At 38.4% G+C, this 27,241-nt stretch overlaps 1 protein-coding gene across 1 annotated transcript; it reads left to right on the top strand.

Moving 5' to 3' along the window:
• Nucleotides 1-341: 341 nt before the first annotated feature.
• Nucleotides 342-8,241, top strand: LOC134203060 (choline transporter-like 1). Its single transcript, XM_062678037.1, has 5 exons — nucleotides 342-599; nucleotides 1,730-2,801; nucleotides 3,023-3,302; nucleotides 3,372-3,534; nucleotides 7,103-8,241. The coding sequence occupies exons 1-5, from the start codon at nucleotides 492-494 to the stop codon at nucleotides 7,550-7,552; spliced, it is 2,073 nt and encodes a 690-aa protein (XP_062534021.1). The 5' UTR covers nucleotides 342-491; the 3' UTR covers nucleotides 7,553-8,241.
• The last annotated feature ends 19,000 nt before the right edge of the window (nucleotides 8,242-27,241 follow it).

Genomic DNA, 27,241 nt, shown 5'->3' with positions numbered 1-27,241 from the left:
AGAGATGTCGTAAAATCCCGATTAATCGATTAGTTACTAATCGATTACTCTTGATTCTTGTCGATTATTGAATCGAATTATCATTGTATAGTAATTGATTCAAAATTAATCGATTATCACAACGATGAATCGATTAATCGAAATAATCAATTAATTTTCGACATCCTTATGATGTCGTAAAATTCTGATTAATCGATTAGTTACTAATCGATTACTCACGATTCCTCTCGATTATTGAATCGATTAATCGTTGGGTAATAATCGATTCAAAATTAATCGATTATCACAACGATGAATCGATTAATCGAAGTAATCGATTAATTTGCGACATCTCTAGTCAGTACTCTACTCTCGCATACGCAGCAAATCTGCTGACAGTGGCGGAGGCGATCGCGTCACCTAGATGGAATTTATGTGAAAAAATATCAACTAAACTCATAAGACAGTACAAGTGAAAATAAGTGAACTCCACCCAGATTGAAAGGCGCGAAATGGGGTGCTTCGAGAGTAAATCCTCCGAGCAGCATCAACCGACAGCCGTTCGCGGATGCACGGACATTTTCTGGCTCGTTGTCTACGTTCTGTTTTGGATCGCATTGGTGAGTGTTTGCCGAATTTGTATGAAATGTATCTTCCCCGCTTCCCACTAGGATGGTGCTAAGAGAGCTCAGAAATAAAAACTAGTAGGGAAAATCCATTGATGGTGTACATCGAGACTTTCCGAATTGTTGATCTATCAAATGTGATTCCTGAACTTTTTTCCTCTTAATTCAACTTTTTGGTTTCGAAACTATTTCAATACCTAGGTGGAAATTAATTATTGGGTTGGAGTGCCGTCGAAAACCAAGACATAATATGCCGCACCCCAAAGCATGGGGAGGAGTTTCGGCGCTACTAAATGCTTAATTGTAATGTCATTATCGAAGTGTTTCAAAAACAATCGATAAGACCGAGAAAAACTTACTTCCTTAAACACCAAACCAATGCAATATGGTACGAAACAAATTTGGTGTAAATAACTTTGTGGCTCTAGATTTGCCTTCTTAAGCGCATTACGTCATAACTAATTGAATGTTCCTATTTGGTAATAGGCATTTACTTGAATTTAACTTTTTTTCTTATTATTAAATTGAATGATGTATTTATTTAGTGATTACTGTTATTACAATATATTTGTATTAGTTTTAAAATCGTATTCACCTATAATATGTTTCAATACAAATCCTTCAAAGTTGTTTTTGATATATCCTCATGCTTATAAAAAGGATACTTCGTGAAGCATGACGATTCATACAACATTCTCAGATGCTTCATACGAAAAGTGTGAGAAAAGGAGGAGGAGAAATTTAACTGTGTTAATTTCACAGCTAATTTTAGCTGTGGGAATACAAAGACTAGCACTGCTTGCGAGCACCTTATTTGATGCAAAAACTCAGAAAATTTGATTTGTTGTATTTCGAGTTAGATTTTATTATAATAGGATAATGATACATATGTCAAATATAATGCTTCTTTTTTTAAATTGATTTGATGCACTAAGCTTAGCTCAAAAGTACAAAACAATCTCCATTTATAATAGCTTCTGTAATAATATGTGACTCACGAGTGACGCATACCAGCATAGCGAGCAAGCTTGGCATATTAATGAACTAATGCGAATTGCCGACAAGTCCAACCAACCGCTCACTAGATTTAATTAACGCTTGTCTTATTTCTCGCCACTCCACAGCTTGTCATCGCCGTTTTTTCGTTCGTATACGGCAATCCACTGCGTGTCATAAATGGGTATGACTCCTTTGGGAACACATGCGGCGTCTCCAGCAACGAAAAATTCTCCCATTTCCCCCTGTCCGGGATGAACACCAAGGACAAGCCGTACGTGTTCTTCCTCGACATCAAAGAACTACGGCAGACCCTGAAGATCTGCGTGAAGGAATGTCCGCAAAAGGAAATTGGCAGTGCAATGGAACTGTATCGTTACTACGAGGAACGTGACACGAAGTACTGTCGATACGACTTCAATATGAGCTTGCTGACAGCCCCGGATGCCAATGGGCCGAAATACTTTGCTTTTGCTGGACCGTGTCCGAAGTTTCCAGTTTACGAGTCCAGTTCCGTGCTGCACCGGTGCATCCCATCAGGAAAGAATGCTCCAACCAAGGTGGTGAAAGACATGTATGCGCTGGTAAACTCATTCGGGGCAGCTCAACAGGTGTTCAGTGACATATACAAAACGTGGCCAACGGTGCTGCTGCTTGTCGGATTGAGTTTGATTTTCTCAATCATAATGATACTGATGCTTCACTGGCTAACCGCCATTATTTCGTGGTTGATTTGTATTTTCGTCGCTGTTGCTAGCATCGGAATCACCGCAGTCTTGTGGTGGTCTTATTATAAACAAAAGCATTCCATTGATACCGATACAAAGCTGTCATATCTGGAAGAGTTGGTGCGAAATGAGACCACTATCTATGTTTTGGCTATTTTGGCAACATTCATCATGATCATTCTGCTGGTAATCATCTACTATTTACGTGAAAAATTGACCGGACTGGCGGCTCTGTTCGAGGAGGCCGGTAAATGTATGGTGGCGATACCCGGATTAGCTGGGCCTCCAGTTCTTGCGTTTATTTCCTTAGCTATTTTTCTATCATTTTGGATGGTGGTCATAGTGTGTTTAGCCACTGCCAACTACCCGAATGTTAAACCACTTCTGCCATTCACCCAACTCAAGGAGAATCCCAACAAGACTGAAGCAGCCATTAGACCTGATATGTCCGTAAACAACAACACTTATAAATGTAACGTATTTCCATATTTGAATTCATATTCACAATCAATTAAAAGTTGGGAGAAAGAAGATATAATTTGTCAGTACTCTTACATCTGTTCACGAATGCCGTGTCTTGCTATGAATCAGATCGCTCGCGATTGTGTAGTTACAGAACGCAAGGGTGCTGCCAAAATATATCTTTCCCATTATCTCCCAGTGCATACTTCTAAACTATCCTTCCGATTGTAGCGTTCGATTTAGTCGAATACCCCGAAGCCAACTTCCTGCGCCACATGCTCTGGATTTACATCATCGGGCTGGTTTGGACGAGCGAGTTTATTTTCGCCTGTCAACAGTTGGTCATCTCCGGTGCCGTCGCCTATTGGTATTTTGAGAAGCCGACCGACACACCGGTGCTCCAAGCCATCGCCAAGCTGGTCAAGTACCATCTCGGATCCGTGGCAAAAGGTTCGTTCATCATCACACTGTTCAAGATACCGCGACTGATTCTCACCTATCTGTACGCCAAGTAAGTTCAACGGGATGAAACTGAGTGGTTGAGGATTCTCCTACTTTTGCTAAATTTATGCACTTTTAGATTGAAACGCCACCAACATGAAGGTTCGGAGTGCGCCAGTTGCTGCCTTAAGTGTTGCATTTGTAGCTTTTGGTTGTTGGAGAAATTCATTCGCTACCTAAACCACAATGCGTACACGGTCATTGCAATCGAGAGCGTCAATTTTTGTCCAGCAGCTAAAATTGTAAGTTAATTTCTTTATTTTATTTGACAGTAATGCAGGTCCATTATCACACTCCTGGCAAATCATGGAGTGATGAAACAGGAAAACCTTTAATTTTTCATTGTTGTACTTATTTCACAAATGTAAAGCAATTTATGGTTTGGAAATGCTAAATGTATGGACGGTATACCGTGACCTGCCCTAATTCCGCGCATTGCCTAATACCGTGGATTTTATCCAAATTGATGAATATAGATGTACTGTTGGTCATACACATCACATTATTTGGTGAAATACACAAATATATATCAGAAAATGTTAGCAAATTATTATTGTGGGTATTTGTGACGTAAATTAGGCGCTAAAAATAAATGTGAAAATGCATGGCTCGACCAGCCAAAATTTTCATCCGCTTAGCGAAACGCTTTTGTATTGTATTGTATTGTTATTTATTGTCAACAGGTGAAATGGTCACCCCAATGACCGTTTACTTAAAATTAAATACATTAGTATCGTCAAGATTAACATAAAACACGTCTGAAATTGCACTTATTAGTTTCTCGTGACACATTAAAATTAAACACAGAATAACATCTATTGAATAGGCGAGCCATGCTTCGTATGGGCTCGTGTAGCCCATAGTTAGTTCAGGATGCAGGAAGATTGAAGAACGAGTGCGTTCGGAGGTTACGGCGGCGTGTGTTGATGTCCAGCATGCTAAGAAGCGTTTAGCAGTCGATGTCTGCTTGTAAAAGGTCAACGATGAAGCAAGCTTTAGCCACATTACGTCTTGCCTCAAGCGAATCGAGATTGATGAGCATGCAACGGTTACTATAGCTGGGAAGGTTGACTGGATCTCTCCATCTCAAATGTCGTAGAGCAAAGCGGACAAATTTGCGTTGGATAGTTTCGATGCGCTGAATTTCGTTCTGATAATACGGAGACCAGACGACCGAGGAATATTCTAATATTGGTCGAACAGTGGCGCAAAACAATGATTTTAGGCAGTACACATCCCGGAATTTCTTAGCAAATCGGAAAAGGAAACCTAGCTGTGAAGATGCCTTCGAAACAATATATGCTACGTGGTCCTTGAATGTCATTTTCGTATCGACCAAAACACCTAGATCTTTGACTGTCGATTCTCGTTGAAGCTTTTTATCTGCCAAAGCGTATTCATGCTGGAGAAGAGAGTGTTTGCGTCCAAAAGATATGACCGAGCATTTAGCAACATTGAGCGTCATTCGGTTGATACGGCACCATTCTGCAAAGGATTCAAACTGTTGTTGCAGAAACATTGCGTCTTGAGTTTGCTTGATACAATAATACAGTTTCAAGTCGTCGGCGTACGATAACTTTAGACATTTCAAAATAAAGTTGACGTCATTCATATAAAGCAGAAACAGAAACGGTCCAAGATGACTACCCTGTGGAACGCCGGATCGGACTACAAACGGTGAGGAAATGTGGTCTCCAATTTTCACCGCCATACTGCGACCTGATAAATAGGATTGAAGCCAGCTGAGCAGAGCGTTATTTATGCCTAATTTGTCAAATTTTGCTACGGCAATCTGGTGATTCATTTTGTCGAATGCAGCAGAAAGATCTGTATAGATTGCATCCACCTGATGGCCATTCTCTATTTGTCTTATTACAAAGGAAGTGAAGCACGCTAGGTTAGTGGTCGTTGAACGTTTGGGCATAAACCCGTGTTGGTCGTTTGAAATGTAATGGGCGTAGCTTGAAGTCAATTCGCCAAGAACAATCAACTCAAATAGCTTGGAAACGGCGCACAGCTGAGCGGTAGTTTGATACGGTCCTCTTGCAGCCCTTTTTGAAAACTGGAAATACATATGACAGCTTCCAGCACACCGGAAACACCCCGGAAGTCAGCGAGAGGTTGAATACTGCAGTAAGAGGTCTGACAAGCGACTCTGCGCAACGTTTAATAACAACCGATGGGATACCGTCTGGGCCGCATCCCGTGGAGGATTTCAACTTCTTACTGGCAGCTATTATTGAATCGTTTGTGATGACCAATGGCTGTCTAGCGGCAGGAAGACTGGGAACATTCCTAGTGGCATAAAATTAAATTAAAATTATGGTTATATTTCCGAGTCTTGTAACTTGATTTTTAAAAGATATTTACTTCCAATATCTCATTGAGCCCATAAAAAATGAGCTGGGTACTGAAATGGTATTTGAATTTCTTGTTTTTGCATTTTTATTGATAAAAACAATTGTCGCGGTATTAGGCCATCTTCTTCGCCAGTAGTGCCTAATACCGTGACTAGGCTATACCGTGAAGTTGATAATCAGAAAAATAAAACGTAACCATCACATTGAATACATAGACCACTAGACAATATCGTATAGGTATTGAAACATTCATGTTGAATATCTACGACATTTCATGCGTAGGATTACTAGGGAAGCATCATTCAGATGAATCACACATTGCAATATGTATTATTCCAATACTTCCTCAAAGAAAAACTTCTGTTGGAAGACTTGAAGATAGTATACATCTAATGAACATACAAATCGTCTTTATTGTGTCGCTCAGCACATACGAATACAACATCATTTATGCGATATTTACCACAGACTATAGACGTAAATATTTTTCCTGTGCAGTTTCCTTTAAAAATGAAGGTAGAGTATTTTTCATATGAATACAAATCCTCCCATTGTCTTCAAATCTACTTAGACACTCGATTGGATATCATCTATCTAAAACCTAAATAAATGTGAAGTAAACTATTTGAAAAATTAATAAACGCTTTTTAGGGGCCCTCCTAAGCAAGCCCATGCTGAGGGTGGCTGGGTTCGATTCCCGGTGCAGGTCTAGGCAATTTTCGGATTGGAAATTGTCTCGACTTCCCTGGGCATAAAAGTATCATCGTGTTAGCCTCATGATATACGAATGCAAAAATGGTAACCTGGCTAAGAAACCTCGCAGTTAATAACTGCGGAAGTGCTTAATGAACACTAAGCTGCGAGGCGGCTCTGTCCCAGTGTGGGTATGTAATGCCAATAAGAAGAAGAATAAACGCTTTTAAATCGTCAATATTGAGCAATTGCTAACTTCCCAAGGAAATGATTCTTTTCCCAGTAGGTATCTGTGTAAAATAGTAAATTTTTATGACGTTTTTTAGTATGTATGACCTAATAATTTAATTGAAATTTGTATATGATTCAATTATTTACACATTTTATTCTAAATGTGCTCTTAAGCTCATCATTTGAGTTTGTTTGATAGGGCACGGTATTAGGCAATTTTCTGCGCGGTATTTGGAATCTTCTTCGGAATGTACGCGGTATTAGGCATATTCATAAGTCAAATTTCGAATACTATTTTCTTCATTTTTTAAGTGTTGAAGTACAAAACATATTTTTCTCTTCAAATGTATTTAATATTGATTAAAGTGACATAGTTTTCATGGGTGATTGTTACAAATTGAATTTTATATAGCGAATTTATTGTGGACACGTCCTTAACCCCACGGTAATAGGGCATGTCACGGTACTCGTTTTTGATTGTTGTGCCGATGCATATTTATGTATAATAAATTCGATTATTTTTCAGGCTTGGAACGCATTGGTTGTCAACGCCCTCCAAGTGGCAACCATCAACGGGATCGGCGATTTGGTGTTGTTCTTAGGAAAACTGGCCGTGGCCGCGCTTTGTGGTTTGATTGGGATCCTCATGTTACGCGATAATCCTGATGTTCACTTCTATATGGGGCCAGTCATCATTGTAACCCTCTTCGCATTCTTCGTGGCTCACATCGTACTCTCGCTGTACGAAATGGTGGTGGATACCCTTTTCCTGTGCGTATGCGAAGATAAAACTATCAATGGAAACTCTGGCCGTTGGAAGAAGAGCAACCTAGCTCACCTGTTGGGTGAAGACCCGATAGAGTCGGATGCGGTGGAAGCGCCGATGCAGGCGATCGAACGAGTCCCCATTACTAAACAGCCGTTCTCCGTACAAAGCTTACAACTGACAGAAATTGACGATAAGGCTGCAGCTTAGATTACCTCATTAGTCGCACGTTTGGCATTATTGTGAATTTCTCCTCCAGATTAAGAAGAATGTTTGACTAAATGTGCTTTAAATTTAATCTCATAGCCACTTGATAGTTGCTAAAATCTTATAAGAAAAAATATGTCATTTTTGACAACCGAAAATGTATTGTTCTTTAGAACACAATCCATCCAAATCATTGTTAAATTAATGCTCGCACACTAAAAATCACATTACATGTTCAAAGAAAGGCTCAAACATATTTGTTTGCATCTGAAAATGATCGTATTCATATTTATATGATATTTATAATATACACTTGGTGAATCAACTTATTCATCAATGTCCCGTTTTTGATAAGCCAATTATAAACATATACAAAAACTGATTAACTGCAACAGATCACATTAAGCCATTTTCTCATAGGTTGCCTTCCATTCTCACTTATTGAAAAGTAGACCCAGTTTTGATAATTCATTGTTAGAAGAGTTTATTTTTACAGATTCTATTCCGCCATGTATTGGATGTTATACGAGGTCGGTTCATATTGTAAGATCATAGTTTATCAGATGCATTACTAAGTTTTAATATTTACTTATACACTTGAATTAATGTAAGCATGGAAATTTAATAAAATTGTAACGTCAAACTGTTATATTAATACAAATATCAAGCTGGTCGCCATACGCATTATGAAACTCAGTATGTATTTTTGAATTTCAAGCACTCCTAATCACCCGCGCATCGCAGATCGGACAGACGGAGACACACAGTCTCTTACTAGGGTAAATGATGTATTTTGGACATCTAAATATATTTTGGACTTTTGGCCATATTTAGCATATTCTTCTATTTACCTTTCTCTAAACAAATATGAATCATGTGTTTGTTTCACCTTATTCATAATCACATGTTAAGCCACGTTTATGTAATCAAATAAACAAAATACAGCCAAAAGTCCAAATATATTCATATGTCCAAAATACCATCGTCACCCTACTGCTTATAGGTAAATTGTTCGCCCAGAGAGTGATTTGATTACCTTTGACGCCTTCTCACATGCACATTCCACATAACTTTGAAACTGCCAATCGTAGTCATAAGTGCTTCACCGTTCGTTTGGAATCGTTAGTGCGCTCCCCGACTGTGATACATGCCTGCTTCACTTTTTTGCAGCTGCTAATAAGCACCATTTCGTTTTTGCTATGGGCTATTATCAGCTTATTTTTCCGCTGACTCGCTTTTTACTAGTAGTTGCATATCGCCAGCAAAACCAACGATCCTTACATTCATAGAAGGAATCAGCTCCAAAACCCCTTCGTACATAGGGTTCCAAAGTGTCGAACTAAGTATAGACCCCTGTGGAATACCTGGACCCGTTTCCGCACTGTTGAAAGCGTCCCCTACGAGTCCTACGTCGATTGTGACAACGTTTTCATCGTCTCTTCGTTGTTCTTCCGTCCTCAGCTGTGTCAACGACAACTCTGATGGCATCTATCGTCGATCTGCGTGTTCTGGATCCGAATTGCATATTCGATAGCCCTGTTGAGGATAACTCGCTCCAAAAACTGTCTGATGGTGTCCAGCAGACTAAAAGGCCCGTAAGAACTTGGATCTCCAAGCGGCTTATCCGGTTTTGGAAGCAATATAAGCTTCTGTTCCCTCCACTTCGATGGAGAAATTCCATCATTCAAGTATTTCTCTGTAACGACGTCCTGAACATATTAGGGTTTGCCAAAATTGCTGCTTCTGTGTCTAAATATTTGATAACCAATAATTATTTTCTGAAAACATCGTCAACAAGCGGCAACTTTTCTCGGCAAACAATCAATGTTCTATTCTATATTGCAGTTTGGAACAAATTGTTGCGAATTGAATTTGTCCTGATGCAGCATTCACACTAGTCAAGCAGTTTGACGAACATTGACTCCGCCCCTAGGAAACGCTTCGGTTGTTGTTTTATTTGACCGTGTGTGAAGTTGTTCGAACAACCATTTGAAATTGGCGGCTAGGTTGGAAAAAATCATGGTTTGATTTCGGTTTGAGCTGTCTTGGGCTGACTCAAACTTCGCCGAACATGTTTGAGCGTTTCCAGTGAAGTCGCACAAACCTCTATATTTTATTTGCTGGTAGGTGTTTAAGTTGGAGCTTCGGTCGTTCGTGTGTGATATTAGTGCTGTCCAATGAGAGCTTGAAGTAGCTCGAAGTTTCTCCCTGTCCTGCTCATGCCCATTTGTTGTCAAAAAAGAACGAGCAGGACGGGAACAACTTCGAGCTACTTCGAGCTGCTCATTGGACAGCACTATTGTTGGTCGAATAATTTGATTGTTCGTGCCGCTGTTGGTAAAACTTGATGAATGTTTGAATTGAATAAACGAGAGGTGGAGTCAATAATGCTGTCTAATGAGCAGCTCGAGGTAGCTCGAAGTTGATCCCGTCCTGCTCGTTCTTTTTTGTCAACAAATGGACATGAGAGGAATGGGAATAACTTCTAGCTACTTCGAGCTGCTCATTGGACAGCACTAATGTTGGTCAAACTGCTTGACCGTGTGTACGTTCCATGATATCGAGAAAAAATGGATAATGTTGTTATTGGCAGTGGTTCAGTTTTACATTCTTTGGTTGCGGGAATAACCCCTCGATGACTCGAGTATTGCTGTCGGTAGCAAGTCAAAGAAATATGGTTATCAATCATGCTGATGTTAAGAATGCATATTTGCACAGAACACTGGAAGAAGATATTTACATGCGATCACCGCCGGGATCCAACGGCACGGACAGTAATCTTGTGTGCCATCTACGCCGGAATATGTACGGTCTGAAGCAAGCCGCACGCGTTTGGAATAAGACATTTCTCGCTTAACTTTTGAAAAGGACCTAAGTAACATTTTTTCATGAATTAATTTGAATAGCGCAATCAACAGAACAACATGAAAGCTATTGATTGCAGTATTCAAATTAAATCATGAAAAAAATGTTGCTTAGGACCTTTTGAAAAGTTAAGCGAGATTAATAAAGTGATCATGCAGATGGGATTCGTGCAATCAAATAATGATTCATGCTTGTATGTCCGAAAGAATGGCAAGAAGTCTACTTGGTCGTATACGTAGATGATCTTGTGGTGGCATGTGAGACAGAAGAAGAATATGAAGATATCATTCAAAATTTGAGCAATCATTTCGAAATAACGTCTTTAGGTGATATAAAGCATTTCTTGGGCATCGAGATACAGAGAAACAGCCGTGGAGTATCTTTGAAGCAGAAAGCATATATCAAGAAGCTTTTGGAGCATTTTGCAATGCAAGATGCTTAAACCGTCCAAAATTTCTCTGAGTCCCGGCCACATCCAAACAAAGGAGGAGAATGAAGACAACTTGCCGAACAACAAACAGTATGCTAGTCTAATCGGAGGATAGTTGTATGTAGCCGTTAACACACGTCCGGATATAGCGGTCAGCGTGTCTATTCTGGAACGAAAAACAAGTAAGCCTTCTCAAGCGGACTGAGTGGAAGCCAAGATAATTCTACGTTATATCAAAAATACAATGGACAACGAGCTAGTGCTAGGTCTGGACAATTCTCCGTTGCATATCTACGTTGATGCGGACTGGGCAGGAGATTCAAGCGACAGAAAATCTACCTCAGGATTCATATTTCGTTTTGCCGGAGGATCAATAAGTTGGGGCGCGAGGAAGCAAACTTGTGTCACTTTGAGTAGTACCGAAGCCGAGTATGTGGCACTTGCCGAATGTTGTCAAGAGTTCCGGTGGGTTCAACACATACTAGAAGACTTCTCTGTGAAGATTCAAATGCCGGTAATCATATACGAAGACAATCAAAGATGTAGCAAACAGTCTACCTCACCAACCGTGGGACGTAGATCCAAACACATTGAAACCAAATATCACTATGTCCAGTAGTTACAGCAAAATGGAGAAATTGAACTTCGTTATTGCCCAGCAGAAGAAATGGTGGCAGATATGATGACGAAGCCACTCCAAGCCATCAAGCTGAAACATTTCCGGAAAGCTGCTGGAGTACTGCCGTCGAGGAGGAGTGTAGGAGTCAGCGACGATATAGGATCCACAAGCATGCCATGATTATCAAACTGTTACTATGTATAGCAAATAAATAATTGTTTTTTCATTCATCAGACCGCATCGTGCTTTCGGTTCTTTCTCTCTTGCGAAAGGAAGTTTTAATACTACCCGAAGCTATTTTAATTTCAACGGTGCTTCTTAGCACTATTTGTACCCACTGATCCCGTTACGATCTTTGCAAGGACCCGTGCCTTCGTTTTACGTTGGACCTGTTTGCGGAAGTAAAATTCCGACAAGCAGTGGTAATCCTGCAGGGACACCGTTCTGGGAAAAAAACCTCTTAGAAGGTCACATCTCCACGCTCAGCAATGAATATTAATAAAAACAAGAGGAAGGGGTACACTCTGAATTCTCCACTTCCTTCAAAGAAACAAGGTTTCAAGACCGTCCTGCCCAAGCGCGGGAAAAATAGAAGGAAGCTGGAGACTTCAGGTATTTCTTTCTAAATCTAACGTTGACATTATTTCTTCTCCTATCGAACTGAGCAATCAGTTCGATTTGATTAATGATGAATTTGAGGAAATCGAATCTACCTCTAGCCCAGGTGATTCGATTCAATGGAAGAAGCAACGGATTCCGCCAATTGTGGTATCTGTTACCGAGTTTTCTGGCTTTCGGAATGAAATCTTGAGTAACCTTCAGGGGATCAAGGTTTCATTTCAGATTGCTAGGAAGGGTGACTGCTGCGTTTTGCCGGGTTCCTTTGACGATCGCAAACGTCTTCTTCATTATTTAAATGAGAAGCGCCATAAATTCTTCACATACGACGACAAAACTGAGCGATTATTCAAAGTCGTCTTGAAAGTCTGATGACAAATCACTGGATGAGATTAAAATTGAAATTTCTCAATTACTTGGATTTTCACCAGTCCAAGTAATTAAGATGAAAAAGAAATCCCACTCTGGTACTTCCCAGAGGGGCATTCCTCAAGAATTTTATTTAGTTCATTTTAACAAAAGTGAACTAAATAATATGAAAAGTTTGGAAAAGGCCTGTATTATGTCCCATGTCCGTGTTACATGGGAACATTTGGGAAATTTCCAAAACCCCACCCAGTGCCGTAAGTGCCAAAAGTGGGATCATGGAACCAAACATTGTCACATGGATGCTAAATGCATGTGGTGGAACCTCTCACGCCAAGGACGCATGTCCTGTGAGAGAAGATTCCAATAAATTTAAATGTGCAAATTGTGGGGGCAATCATAAATCCAATTTCTGGGAATGTCCTTCACGCAAAAAGTTTTGAATTCCCGTGCAAAATTGATGGGAAATTCCAATCGGATCCCAGATTCGACGGGTAGAAATTTTTCAAACGCTCAAATTTCGAAACCAGCTACCGGTCGAGCAATTCATACCCACCACAATTCACAAACAAATTTTGTCGCTCGTCAACGTGTAGCAAGCACTTCAGTAAATTCCAATTTTTCCAATGTACCTATACGTATGCAAACATCGCTGCTGGTAGACAAAATTTCTCTTCTCAAAATGAGGTTTATACCCATGTCCCAACGGAAAATAATGGTCATGTTGTTGATTCAGGTAGCATGACTGCTTCCGATTTTGATTTTTAACTGAACAATTGCATCACATGATTGATGCAATGTTTAAAGCAAATACCATACTAGAAGCTGTTCAGGTTGGTTTAAAGTACACACACAAAATTGTTATCGGACTCCGTTTTAATGGATCTAAATAATTGTGTGAAAGTTCTAAATTGAAATGCCCGATCTCTAAAGGGTAAGGAAGATGAATTATTCAACTTCCTAACAGTTCATAATGTGCATATTGCCATTATAACAGAAACTTATTTAAAACCAGGACTCTTCATTAAAAGAGATCCAAATTATTTTATCTACAGAAATGATCGTCTTGACAGCGCCTGTGGTGGGGTCGCCATTGTCATCAATAGACGTATCAAACATAAATTATTTTCTTCATTCGAAACCAAAGTTTTTGAAACCTTGGGAGTTTCTGTTGAAACAAATTTTGGACAATTTTCCTTCATTGCAGCCTACTTGCCTTTTCAATGCAATGGGCAGCAAAAGAATTTGTTGAAAGCTGATCTTCAAATTCTGACTCGCAACAAATCTAAATTCTTCGTAATTGGTGACTTCAATGCCAAACACCGTTCATGGAATAATGCTCAAAGCAATTCCAATGGTAAAATTTTATTTGAAGATTGTTCTGCGGGATATTATACTATTCAATATCCCAATGGACCAACTTGTTTTTCTTCCAGTCGAAATCCTTCGACAATTGATTTGGTTTTAACGGATTCAAGTCAGCTGTGTGGCCAATTGGTAACTCATGCTGACTTTGACTCTGATCACCTTCCTGTGACATTTGAAATCTCACAAGAAGCCATTTATAATCCAATCAGCTCTACTTTCAATTATCATAGGGCTGATTGGGATTTATATAAAACGTATATCGATAGGAATTTTGATGTTGATATTCCTCTCGATACCAAAAGTGATATTGATAATGCTCTCGTATTTTTGACAAATTTAATTGTCGAAGCCAGAGGCATTGCAATTCCTAAATGTGAAATTAAATTCAACTCCATTATTATTGACGACGATCTTCAGCTACTGATCCGTCTTAAAAATGTGAGGCGAAGGCAATGTCAAAGAACTCGTGATCCCGCGTTGAAAGTCATTTGGCGAGATTTGCAAAATAAAATTAAAAAACGTTTCGCTATTCTGAGAAATACCAACTTTGAGAATAATGTCTCGAAGTTGGATCCCAGTTCGAAACCCTTTTGGAAATTAACGAAAATTCTTAAAAAACCTCAAAAGCCAATTCCAGCGCTTAAAGAGGGAAATAAAAATTTATTAACAAATGGCGAAAAGGCTCAAAAACTTGCTCAGCAGTTCGAGAGTGTCCATTGTTTTAGTCTATGTCTCATTAGTCCAATTGAGGATCAGGTTACACGAAGCTTCGAAGACATTCTCAACCAAGAGAATATTTTTGACCCTTCGTTGGGAACTAATTTTGATGAAGTGAGATTTATTACAAGAAAATTTAAAAATATGAATTGATGATAATGGTATTTTCTACATACTTATCAAAAAACTTCCTGAGAGCTCTTTATCCTTTTTGGTTAATTTATTTAACAAATGTTTTCAATTGGCATACTTCCCAGATAAATGGAAAAACGCCAAAGTTGTTCCAATTTTGAAGCCGGACAAAATCCATCTGAGGTTTCTAGTTATCGCCAAACAGGTTGCTTTTTCAATAAGCAAACTGTTTGAAAAGATTATTTTAAATAGAATGATGGTTCATATTAATGATAATTTTATTTTTGCTGATGAGCAATTTGGTTTTCGCCATGGGCATTCAACCACTCATCAGTTATTAAGAGTTACGAACTTAATTCGGCTCAACAAATCTGAAGGATATTCGACTGGAGTTGCTCTTCTTGATATAGAGAAAGCATTTGACAGTGTTTGGCATGAAGGTTTGATTGTAAAATTGATGAATTTTAATTTTCCTCTGTACATTATTAAACTAATCCAAAATTATTTATCAGATCGCTCACTGCAGGTAAACTATCAGAATTCTAAATCTGATAGATTACCTGTAAGAGCTGGTGTTCCCCAAGGCAGCATTCTGGGGCCCATATTGTATAACATTTTTACTTCTGACTTACCTGATTTACCACCAGGGTGTCAAAAATCTTTGTTTGCAGATGACACGGGCCTTTCAGCCAAAGGGCGAAGCCTTCGTGTCATTTGTAGTAGATTGCAAAAAAGTTTGGATCTTTTCTCCACTTACTTGCAAAATGGAAAATTTCCCGAATGCCATGGTTCAATTCAACCAGAGGAAAAATCTAACTGCCAGAGGCAATTGAAATGTATTAATAATAACTAAAAATATGACATAGCAAATAAGGATGATAGTGTAAAGAAAACACGGAACACCTAGTCTGAGATGAATGCATGTATTAGATAATTAGCAAATAAAATTAGTAAAAAAATGTTTTTCATTCACTATCTGAACATTGTGCAAGACAGACGTGTTCTTATTTGATCTATGGCTATATTCCTACAAAATCTAACCATGCTCCGGAGCAGGGTTATTTTAAACCACGCGGCGAAATAACCATCGAATTGTCAAATTTTAACTAAAAGTTCAACGAATCGGTGGAATGGTTTACAGCCTTTAGTATACAAGAAAGGAATTATATAAAGTACAACAGACTTTAGTGAGCAGGTCGTTTAGTGCGAATGTCGGAAGAAAGAAGAGAGAAAACAATATTCAACAGAGAACCGATTAGAGGCCGGCGACTTCGTATCATCGTGGTATCGCATGACCGTATCATCACATCCATTAAATCCTGTGGACTAAAGTTCAAAACCGGATTTCCCCTTTGGAGTACTTCGAGTTCTGTGCTAAACAGTTTTTTCTACCACTTGGCTCGTCTGGGCCTCTTCCACGTTGTTGATTTACGGCATGAGGCTCTATGGTATATCGGATTACTTGGTGGTCACTGTAGTAGGGGAACTTTCCATACGCTCTCCAGTGAGCTGCACAGAAAGTGACATCAATGATTAATCCCTGACCGTCTCTGCGAAATGTACTGATATCGCCGATATTTAGGTGTTTTCATAGGACCTTCCTAACCGATATTCCCCAAAGATCACGTTGCTCTCAAGGCTGTCCTCTGTTGTAACTTCGTCCAAGTCTACATTGAACAAGGCCGCCGCTGACAGTTTTTGGCATCAGGCCGCCGACATTTTTGAATCGCCACCGTTTGAAATTAGTTTTGCCACCGATCTTTAATATTTACCGCCGATTCACATTTGTAGAAATCGGTGAAATTTTCCATATTTCGAAAAACCAGTGCAATTTCCGTATAATTCTTCGTTTGAAATCCTCAAAACAACCTGTTGAAATTCCAATGTTTCGTAAAAATATGATTTCCTGGAAAATTTTTTGCTACAATCTGCAATAGGCTAAATAGATAATAGGCAACACAATCTTTAATTTAGAACATAGCATTCTCCATAAAGCAATTAAATTCACGCACGCCAAATGGAAGGCCAGTAAAGCATAACGACACTGATCGATTACCTATAAAACGATAGGTCGCGATTTCCGCCGCGCTCGATTTCGCGAGATCAAGGTCGGGTTCAAGGAAGCCTTCAGGAAGATTGGGAAAGAGAGTCGTGGTTACCAAGGCTGTTAACGACCATTCCGAAATTTGCGTTTGATCATTTAGTAGATTATCAATAACGCATTACAGAAGCTGAATCTCAAACTATGTTGTATGGTGGACTTCTAGTGTGAAGGTTTTTCTACAACTTTGCCTATTGGTTCGTTATTAGAATTCAACTAATAACGGAGTTAGAGCGCTAGTTGTAGTAACTTAAACTAAATGATTGGAATTTTGTTATCATTTAGTCTATGTTACTGAAACTATAGCTATAACTCCGTTACTAGTGGAATTCAAACAACGTATCATTAGGCAGAGTCGTAGAAAAACCTTCGCACTAGAAGTGCACCATACAACATATTTTGATATTCAGCTTCTGGAATGTGTTATTGACAAACTACTAAATGATCGAACGCAAATTACTGAATGATCGTTACCATCCTTGGTGGCTACTCCCGAATTTTCACGAAGAGACAGCTATCAAATTAATTTCTCGCAATTATCCAATCAGTTGAAAAGTTCGCGAGAAATCCGAATTGAAAACGGCGAGGTCACGTTCCTTAATCTGAGGATCACGGTTTCGCTCACTTTCGTCCAAACTGCAGATAACAGTGGAAGTGTCTTGCTTTGTTCGTGTGTCGTTATTCAATTTGTAAGCTTTGAAAGTAACGTGGTTAAACTTAATTACTTGTATTTAATTATATTCTCCTCGTTTAGTCCTAGTTGAATTGTGCAAATCGATATAGCGTGCGTCGTTGGCTAGATATGTGTGCTTAAAATCGATCTAGGCCAGGTAATTAGTTAATTTGTGCTATGTGTAGAAATATGTGCATTGTGGTAATTGTTTCGAATAGCCGCCGGCTATATTTTCTTCCAAGCGCCAGGTCAGCGGAATCCCCCGGACGAAAGACCCCGGCAGCCTTCAACTTGTCCGGTGGGAAGCGATCCGTCAGCAAATCGCTTCAGCGGGTAGTTGTGGTCGTCAATTGCCACCATCGATCAAGCCGGCACGTGGAAGTCGCCAACCGCCATTCATTGGCCCACGTGACGATCATATAAATCGCCAACCGGCATCGGCGGTAACAGCAGCGCAGGTACAGCAGAAGCAGTAACCATCTGGTGAGTCCGGACCAATTATTCTTGAGTGAAGTGTGGCGTCCGCTGAGGACTATCCGTGAAATACATGTTTTGAGTGTTTCTACGTTGCTTCGGAATCGCCTGTAGTTTAAATTATTTTGTCTTGAGTTTGAATTTATGTTGCGGGACCCTTCAGCTACCATCGCGACTCTGGTGGAGGGTAGTGGAAACTTCCAATGAAGATGAAATGACATCTTGTTGCGTCGGTATAGGTATGCGTGACCTCTTACCGTTGATTTTGAGATTTGATTGATGTTGCGTAGAGTTATGCTGATGCGTCAATAGAGGTTTCTACTTGTTCCATTTTGGGAAAGTAGTCGATCTCATTCTTCTTTGAAGATTATACTTGGACTCGCCTTGATTGAGTCTCATCCGGGCAATGAAACAAACTTGGTGTGCGGTCTCCTTTATTGAAGTGGCGCTTAAGCCGCACATTTTAATAAGATCACCAGTGCCAGCTACAAATTCCATATAATTTCGCGTTTTAAACTTTAAAATCTTTCCGTAAAGACAAAGAAGAAATTCCAGTGAAATTTCCGAAGAATTGTCCGTTTAGCTCAAAAGAATTGCTTTCGGATTTGAAAGAATTTTCTGTGGAAGTTTTGAAGAATGTTTACAATCCGGATAATTTCCCGAGAATGCTTAAGTCTTCTGGACCAGCAGCAGCTTTAGCGCCACTCTCCAAGGAAGAGGCTACTGAGGCGTTTCGGATTGTGCGGCTAAGACTCAATCTATTCGGGCAGGTTGATATGACTTTCAAACACCGATCCCGTTTTGACTTTCCAGCCATGCAGCAAACTATACTAAGAAACCTTTCATTTGCTGAATTCAAACCTGAATGAGCGGAGATGAAATGTAATTTAGGCTGGTAAATAAAATCGAAACCGACTCAGACTACTCAAAGAAAAAACGTCAAACACGATTCAGTTAAAAAAGAAGATCCTTTCTGTTGATGGTACCATGGTTCATATTTTCAGAAAATCAAATCAACATACTTTGCCTATCCTGATCTTCAGTTGACGTCAACACTAACTGTCTTGCTAGTATTAAGATTTTAGATCCTTATTCTAGGAAATTTAGTAACTAGGTAGGTCTGACCTTGTGGCTTTTACGATGAAAGCTTCACCGTTGGAAGCGCCAAGAGCTATATACGTAACGAACGTAGAAGCTATACCGAGGCGTACGCGTGATTGTTACGCCGTCGTAAAGTTACGGAGGCATGCGTTTGGCTATATATAGCCGTCGGTTCTGCCGAATCCCACGAGATGGCATGCGGGATTATACGCGTGATGTTGTCTTACAAGCTGTAACACCAACGGTAACTACGGAGTTTGACCATACGGTGGTGGTGGGTGACAGAAATGAAACTTCTGAACAGGTACAGTCAAGATGAATACAGTACTAGGTGCTCCAATCTGCCAAGTTTGTGGAAGAGAAGAAGGCGGGGTGAAAAATTCATTTTCAGTGCAAAACGAAAACAAACCGGCTGGCTCTCCCATACTAAAATCCAAGATGGCTGAATCGTGAATTTGGCAGATTGGAACACCTAGTGGTGTATTCATCTTGGTTACAGTGATTAGTAACGAATGAATTTATTTATATACAGAAATACAACGCTTACTATGATAATGTCTCCCCTTGAGTGAGTATTTTTATAACACCTAAAATCTTCCGGTCTTCGTTCAATTTCGGTCCAGGTAACGCTTTCGTCAGAATATCTGCTGCTTGTAGATTGAAAGCCACATGTTCTAATTTATCCCTTATTGTAATTGTGGCGGTATGAAAATGAACCTGAGAGCACGCGCGCAGAACATGCGACTTCCGGCTCCGAACTTCCAGCAAATCCAGGAGGAGATTGGCCGGCTGAAAAACAACAAAGCCCATGGAGTTGACCAACTACCAGGAGAGCTGTTTAAACACGGTGGTGAGGTACTGGCTAGAGCGCTGCACTGGGTAATTACTAATCGAGGTTCTGCCGCAGGAGTGGATAGAAGGTGTCGTGTGTCCCATCTACAAAAAGGGCGATAAGCTGGATTGTAGCAACTACCGCGCAATCACATTGCTGAACGCCGCCTACAAGGTACTCTCCCAAATGTTATGCCGCCGACTAACGCCAATTGCGTGGAGAGTTCGTGGGGCAGTACTAGGCGGGATTTATGGGTGAACGCTCTACCACGGATCAGGTGTTCGCCGTACGTCAGGTATTGCAGAAATGCCGCGAATACAACGTGCCCACACATCATCTATTTATCGACATCAAAGCCGCATATGATACAATCGATCGGGACCAGGTATGGCAGCTAATGCACGAAAACGGATTTCCGGATGAACTGATACGGTGGATCAAGGCGACGATGGATCGGATGATGTTCGTAGTTCGAGTTTCAGGGGCATTCTCGAGTCCCTTCGAAACGCGCAGAGGGTTACGGCAAGGTGATGGTCTTTCGTGTCTGCTATCCAACATCGCTTTGGAAGGAGTAATACGAAGGGCAGGGATTGATCCGAGTGGTACGATTTTCACGAAGTCCGTCCAGTTATTTGGTTTCCCCGACGACATTGATATCATGTCACGTAAGTTTGAGAGGATGGAGGAAGCCTACATCAGACTGAAAAACGGTTAGACTAGTCATCAACACGTCGAACACGAAGTACATGATAGGAAGAGGGGGCAGCAGGGACTTTGTCCAAGGGCTTGACGACCCCTCTCCAAGGCCACTGCGAGTTAGGGGGCCTGTCTAGGACGTGATGGAGTTTGACAGTGGGCTCTGTTGATCCTCTATAAAAAGCTGCATGTGTCTGCAAGCAGGGCCTTTTTCATCAGTTCTCTTCTTTTCGGCAATACTTTTCTGATGCGTTCCCTTTGACGATGAGTCGTAGCCGCGCTTACATTTAGCTAGTTAGGCATTTATGAAAAACAAAGTATTCAAGACATTCGTAGGGGATCGACTGCTGGGTTCACTGAGTAGAAGTTTTTTTCTAAATTAGAATCGTGGCACCAGTCTTATTTTGTTATGTCTCACTTTGAAGTGCTATAATAAAAATACCACACATTATAATGATGTTATAGGAACAATCTGATGACGAGTTCATTCTCGATAATTTTTACTAATAGTAGATTGTGTTTGATAGTATTGACACAGGATGAAACAATAACTTAGACAAACAAAGTAATTCAAGGAACGCATACTTCATACCTTCTGACCATAAAGACAAGAATGCCATCAGATCAAACTATATGATTAAGAAGGAGATAAGGTACAGTGGGGCAAGTTGGTACAGGAAATCGTATATTTCATGTTCATCAAGTGAAAAAAGTTGATTATAATATTGAAATTGATCATATTTATGACATAACGAATCATCTATCCAATCTTTATATGCCTGCGAACAAGATTTTTGAAAAATACTTTTGAGATATAGAATATTTGGAAAACCAAAAAATCGATTTCAATTTTTCACTTGCCCCACATGTGGGGTAGGTGAAAAAATAATTTTAAAAGAGGATTTTTCAATATAAGAACACATTTTCATGCAAATGCAATTTCATGCAAATGATAATTATACTGAATAGAATATAACTCTGATCTGTTGTGATGCTTTTTGACACTTCATGAAAGTCAAAGGGCACTAGAGTGCCTCCATTAAATGATTTTTATGTTTTTATGTTTTCTTTACTTGAATTTTTTGAGATCTAATATCTCATCTCCATTTGTGTCTAACACTACTTTCTATTTCAGGTTTATAGTAAGATAATGAACCTTGGCGATAATGCAGAGAAATTATTTTTGAAATATTCATCAAACCTGGAATCATATTGTGTTTCATTAACAATCCACTTATGATTTCAGTAGAAGAGTCTACATTAACAAATAAATAAATTTTATGAATTTCAACTAAATAAATCATAATTGTTGATATATTTGCAATAGTAGTGATTCTTGTATTTAAGCTATATAAATAACATTTTTTCACGAATTATTTATCAAACATGGATTATTTGAAACACTGACACGCTTGGCACTTTGGGTTCCTGATTTAGTATTACCACGTATCACTGTAATAACCAAAAGCCTTCGAATGAGTTCGAATTGGTATCATTTGTTTATATACGCTTAATAGAAATTATTTGTGTTTGGAAAAATAGAGGAATGCATTCAGTGTCGGGAAGTTTTCACTTGTCCCAGCCATGGTAAAAAACAGGCAGAGCAATAAAATTCTTTTTAAAATTTTTGATGTTCATATCAATATTGTTGTGGCTGGAATTCAAAACTACAAAGAAAACCAACTTATCAATGCACTAATTGAATGTGTTATGGAAACCAACATAAAAAAATATTTGTATTTATTGACACGCAAAACAACTTGTGCAAAAGATAAACTTGAAAGGTTAATAAACTGTTACTCTCGCATGTTGAAATGATTCATTATTTCATGTTTCACTTACAGTCACTCTCAAAATTGAGCGTACAGTATGGATTGGTTGACTAAATTCGAAAATTTCAAAGGAAATTAAATGGTTAGCTCGGTTGTTTTTAATGCATTTCAATATTCATCCCTTCCTTTAATGTATGTGTACATAAAATTGTTTAATTTTTTTCTCTAAAGTTCATTTATTTGGAAATAATCTCAAAATACGCCTATTGGATGTGACAAAATTGAGCGTACAGCTAATGTTTTTCTATAAAATTTCTTATTATAAACACGATTAATGTATTTTAATATTGTTTTTTCATGATTATATTTATAATAATAAACATCTGCTACTTAAACATTCAATGTTTTGAAATTAAACAATGTTTTGGTCAAAATGGCGAACAAGTGAGAGGTAAGAACATTGCTCTTTAACAATTCAATGCCTGTGGGCAAAATAAATGCTTAAATTTGTATGTTTAACCGGCATCGCATCTTATATGTGATAAATAATCGAAATCGAGCGAGACATACGATTAATTTGTCAAAATTCAGTCGGTAAATGATGAAAACAGATGTAAACATACAGAGAAAACGACAAATGTTAGGAATGACATAATTCAAATTTAGTATGTCTTTAACTTAAATTTGTTTTAAAGCTCGATTATTGAATCCAATCATTCACAGTCAAATTCTAAAAGTACAAGGTGCATGTTAAGGTACCGAACATAAAAACAGCTTTTCAATCCCGTAGAGCATTTCTGATTGAATATTGAAAAGATAGCTTGAAATCGTAATTTCATAATTAAATTTGGATTGAACTCCACGGTCTGTTACCATAAGGGATACAATTGGATGATTTCCATGTGGCGAGTAAAAATAAACTTTTTTAAGAGTTCGGCAGCTTATTTAATGATATCTTGGTGAATTTAAATGATCCAACCAAATTTGTTCCTACGGTGACTGAGCCTTCAAATATAAAATGACATCTTATAATGTATCCGTGTGCTGCTCTTTTATTAATATTATTATTAATGAGTGTCCTGAGCTTATAAGCGACCTATACATCGACTTTTAAATAAAGTTATAAGGTACACTGGGGAAGTGGAAAAGGAAAAATCGATAGTGCATGTTTGAATTAGTGTAAACCCAGTTTAAATGATCTAAATGGGTTCAATCCAAATGGGCTATCAAAAACAGTCAATTTTGCACCCACTGTGTGATAATTCATACCATTTTGGTCGCTTGAAATTTATGGAAAAAGATTTTAAAATTACGAGTTGTTTTTCCACTTACCCTAGTGGAATGGGGTAAGTGGAAAACCCATGTTACCTTGACCTTCAATAGTGATGAGTAGTTACATATAACTCAAATCAATACGATAATTGCTCTGAGTATCTTTTGTGGAATAATTTCATTACCTTAACGGAATAGATCCTCAAGGAATTCTCGTAATAGCTAGGGAAGAGCTGGTTTTGCCTTCTCGAACACTAAGTGTACGTAAAATCTATATGTTCGCCCCAAAGATGAACTTTTTAAAGGAAAAATGGGACTTACAAGGTTATAGACTAATCAACTTAGTTTAACGAATTGAGATGATGTCTGTATGTGCGTATTTGTATGTATGTGTGTGCGCAAAGCACGTACAAAATTATCAGTTATTCTTAAGCACTTGTCCTGAACCAATTTGTTCGCAAAAAAATTGCTTTCGACGGCGAAACTTGTTATGAATAAAAATTAATATGAATTATAGAATATATTTACCTATCAGTGCTATTTTTAACTTTCTTATACATTTTTTTCATATGTAAAACATGTGAAAGGCATCAATACCGATAGGTGGATTAATCAGGCATTTTCTCATTTATATTAGTCCAATCACCACTGGAATCATAATGATAACAAAGAAGAAACATATTAAGATTTGCAGCTATCAAAATAAACCCTGGAGGGAAGAAACAAATTGCGTATTTAGAACATTATCCACTTCCCCCGCAGTGTTCGATACCTGGGGTAAGTGTAAAGTCTTTGAATTATTTGCTTTCTTGGTACAAACCACTACCAATTGAATGGGATTAGTTTAACTGTATTATAATGGTCACCTGTGATATAAATTCACTGGAAAAAGGGACAATTGGTGCAAATAAAAATTGATTTTATGAATGCAAAAATCAACTTTTCGCGAAACCTAAAATTACAGTTCAAGCGTTAACCGTGTTAGTGTATGTATTATACAAATTTCAACATAGTATTAGTGTGAGCATCAAAGTATATTCTTGCATAATGTTATGATGTGGTAAAAATTGTAAAGTATGTACAATTCCAATTTTTCGAGTCGATTTTTACACTTACCCCCTTTTTCCACTTCCCCCAGTGTACCTTACTTAATTTGTAATATACCATTCCCAACATTTGTCGTTTTCTCTGTATGTTTACATCTGTTTTCATCATTTACCGACTAAATTTTCCCAAATTTATCGTATGTCTCGCTCGATTTCGATTATTTATCACATATAAGATGCGATGCCGGTTAAACATACAAATTTAAGCATTTATTGTGCCCACAGGCATTGAATTGTTAAAGAGCAATGTTCTTACCTCTCACTTGTTCGCCATTTTGACCAAAACATGGTTTAATTTCAAAACATTGAATGTTTAAGTAGCGGATGTTTATTATTATAAATATAATCATGAAAAAACAATATTAAAATACATTAATCGTGTTTATAATAAGAAATTTTATGAAAAAACATTAGCTGTACGCTCAATTTTGTCACATCCAATAGGCGTATTTTGAGATTATTTTCAAATAAATGAACTTTAGAGAAAAAAATTCGACCATTTTATGTACGCATACATTGAAGGAAGGAATAAATATTGAAATGCATTAAAAACAATGGAGCCAACAATTAAATTTCCTTTGGAATTTTCGAATATATTCATCTAATCCATGCTGTACGCTCAATTTTGAGAGTGACTGTATTCAACGCATTGATTTGAATGGCCTAGTATGATTGTGAAGTGCAATTGAATAATTCTGTGCTTTATCAGTGTAATACTTGCGTTTTTTTTCACTTACCCCATTTATCCACTTACCCCACTGTACCTTAATGGGAGAGAATTTCTATTAATGTTTTAAATATAATGTCTTTTGAGCCAGTTCAACAGTGTCTTAATGGACGACATGATCCTTGTACGGCTGGAAAAATGCTTCAAAAGTTATTAACTTGTTATAAACCGGGGATTGAACACTTTCTTATATTTGATAAAAAAAAACGATTGTATGACATTTGCCAGAAAACCATTTGCCAGAATCAATTTGCCAGAATGATTTTTGCCAGAATGGACCATATGCCAGAAAGCCATTCCCCAGAATAGACCATTTGCCAGAATGTAATTTGCCAGAATGTACCATTCCCCAGAAATAGTAAAACTGGAAATTCCAATAATTATTGATGGCTAAAGAATAGAAAAAAAATATATAAAGAAGGTAATTTTGCATTATTTGGTGGATTGGACACTATTTAATAATGAAGGGATTTGCGGTATAATTAATTTTCATAAAAGGGATTATTCAACATATTAGACAATTTTCAAAAAGATGGATACTATTTACCAAAAAAAAATCATATTTGTCTAATACCAAAAAAACTGTTTACGAATGGATATCATATTTCTTCGTCTCATTCCAGACGCAGACTTCTTTTCAAAATTAAATCATATCTACAATTGGATAATATCATTTCAAGTCATACTAGTCGCCATTTGTTTTCATTGAAGAAGTTATATGTGGTTATATCTACAAGTCTAGGCAAAATGTCTATTTCTAAAGAAGGAATCATATCCATAATTGACATATTCAAACACGGACACGGGCAACCACCTACGTTTAAAGAAGGGATGACATCTTCTTCTTCATTGGCATTACATACCCACTGAGACATAGCCGCCTCGCTGCCTAAGTGTTCGTTTAGTACTTCCACAGTTATTAACCGTGAGGTTTCTAAGTCAAGTTACCATTTTTGCATTCGTATATCATGAGGCTAACACGATGATACTTTTATGCCCAGGGAAGTCCAGACAATTTCCAAACCGAAAATTGCCTAGAACGGCACCGGGAATCGAACCCAGTCACCATCAGCATGGTCTTGCAGTATAGCCGCGCATCCTATCGCTATACTAAGGAGGACAACGGGATAACATCTATCCTTGCCTTTATCGGAGCAAGCACCTTTTTTTTTGAGGAAATGGATCATATCCACCATTGCTTCATTTCTGACAAACGCCTATTTTCAAAGAAGGGATCACATCCACTTTTGCTTTAATTTGGACAAGCGCCTACTTTAAAAGAAGGAATCACATCCACCATTGCTTCATTTGAGGCAAACGCCCACTTTTAAAGAAGGGACCACATCCACCATTGCCTTAATCCGAGCAAGCGCCTTCTTTTAAAGAATGAATTACATGCACAATTACCCTTATCCGGAAAAGCGCCTTCTATTGAAGAAGGGATCATATCAACCATTGCCATAATTTGGACAAGCGCCTTCTTTTGAAGAAGGGATCATATCCACCATTGTTTTAATTCTGGCAATCGCCTATTTTTAAAGAAGGGTCCACATCCACCGTTGCCTTCATCCCGGCAAGCGCCTGATTTTAAAGAAGGGATCACATCCACCATTGCCATAATCCATGCAAGCGCCTACTTTTAAAGAAGGAATTACATCAACCATTGCGTTAATACGGGCAAGCGCCTATTTTTAAAGAAGGAGTCACATCCACCATTACCTTAATCCGAATAAGCACCTATTTTGGAAGAAAGGATAACATCCGCCATTTTTGCCTTAATTCAGGCAAGCTGGCTATACTCGGCTTATGTATGCATACGTCTT

This window comes from Armigeres subalbatus, unplaced genomic scaffold (genome assembly GCF_024139115.2).
Source record: "Armigeres subalbatus isolate Guangzhou_Male unplaced genomic scaffold, GZ_Asu_2 Contig163, whole genome shotgun sequence".
Classification (NCBI taxonomy): Eukaryota; Metazoa; Arthropoda; class Insecta; order Diptera; family Culicidae; genus Armigeres; species Armigeres subalbatus.
This window is presented reverse-complemented; position numbering and strand designations above follow the sequence as displayed.

Bases quoted from the DNA above. Each gene is read 5' to 3' on its own strand.
- LOC134203060 (XM_062678037.1), top strand. From the start codon at position 492: ATGGGGTGCTTCGAGAGTAAATCCTCCGAGCAGCATCAACCGACAGCC. The intron at 3,303-3,371 runs GTAAGTTCAACG...ATGCACTTTTAG, and splicing joins CTCACCTATCTGTACGCCAA to ATTGAAACGCCACCAACATG. The intron at 3,535-7,102 runs GTAAGTTAATTT...ATTATTTTTCAG, and splicing joins TTTGTCCAGCAGCTAAAATT to GCTTGGAACGCATTGGTTGT.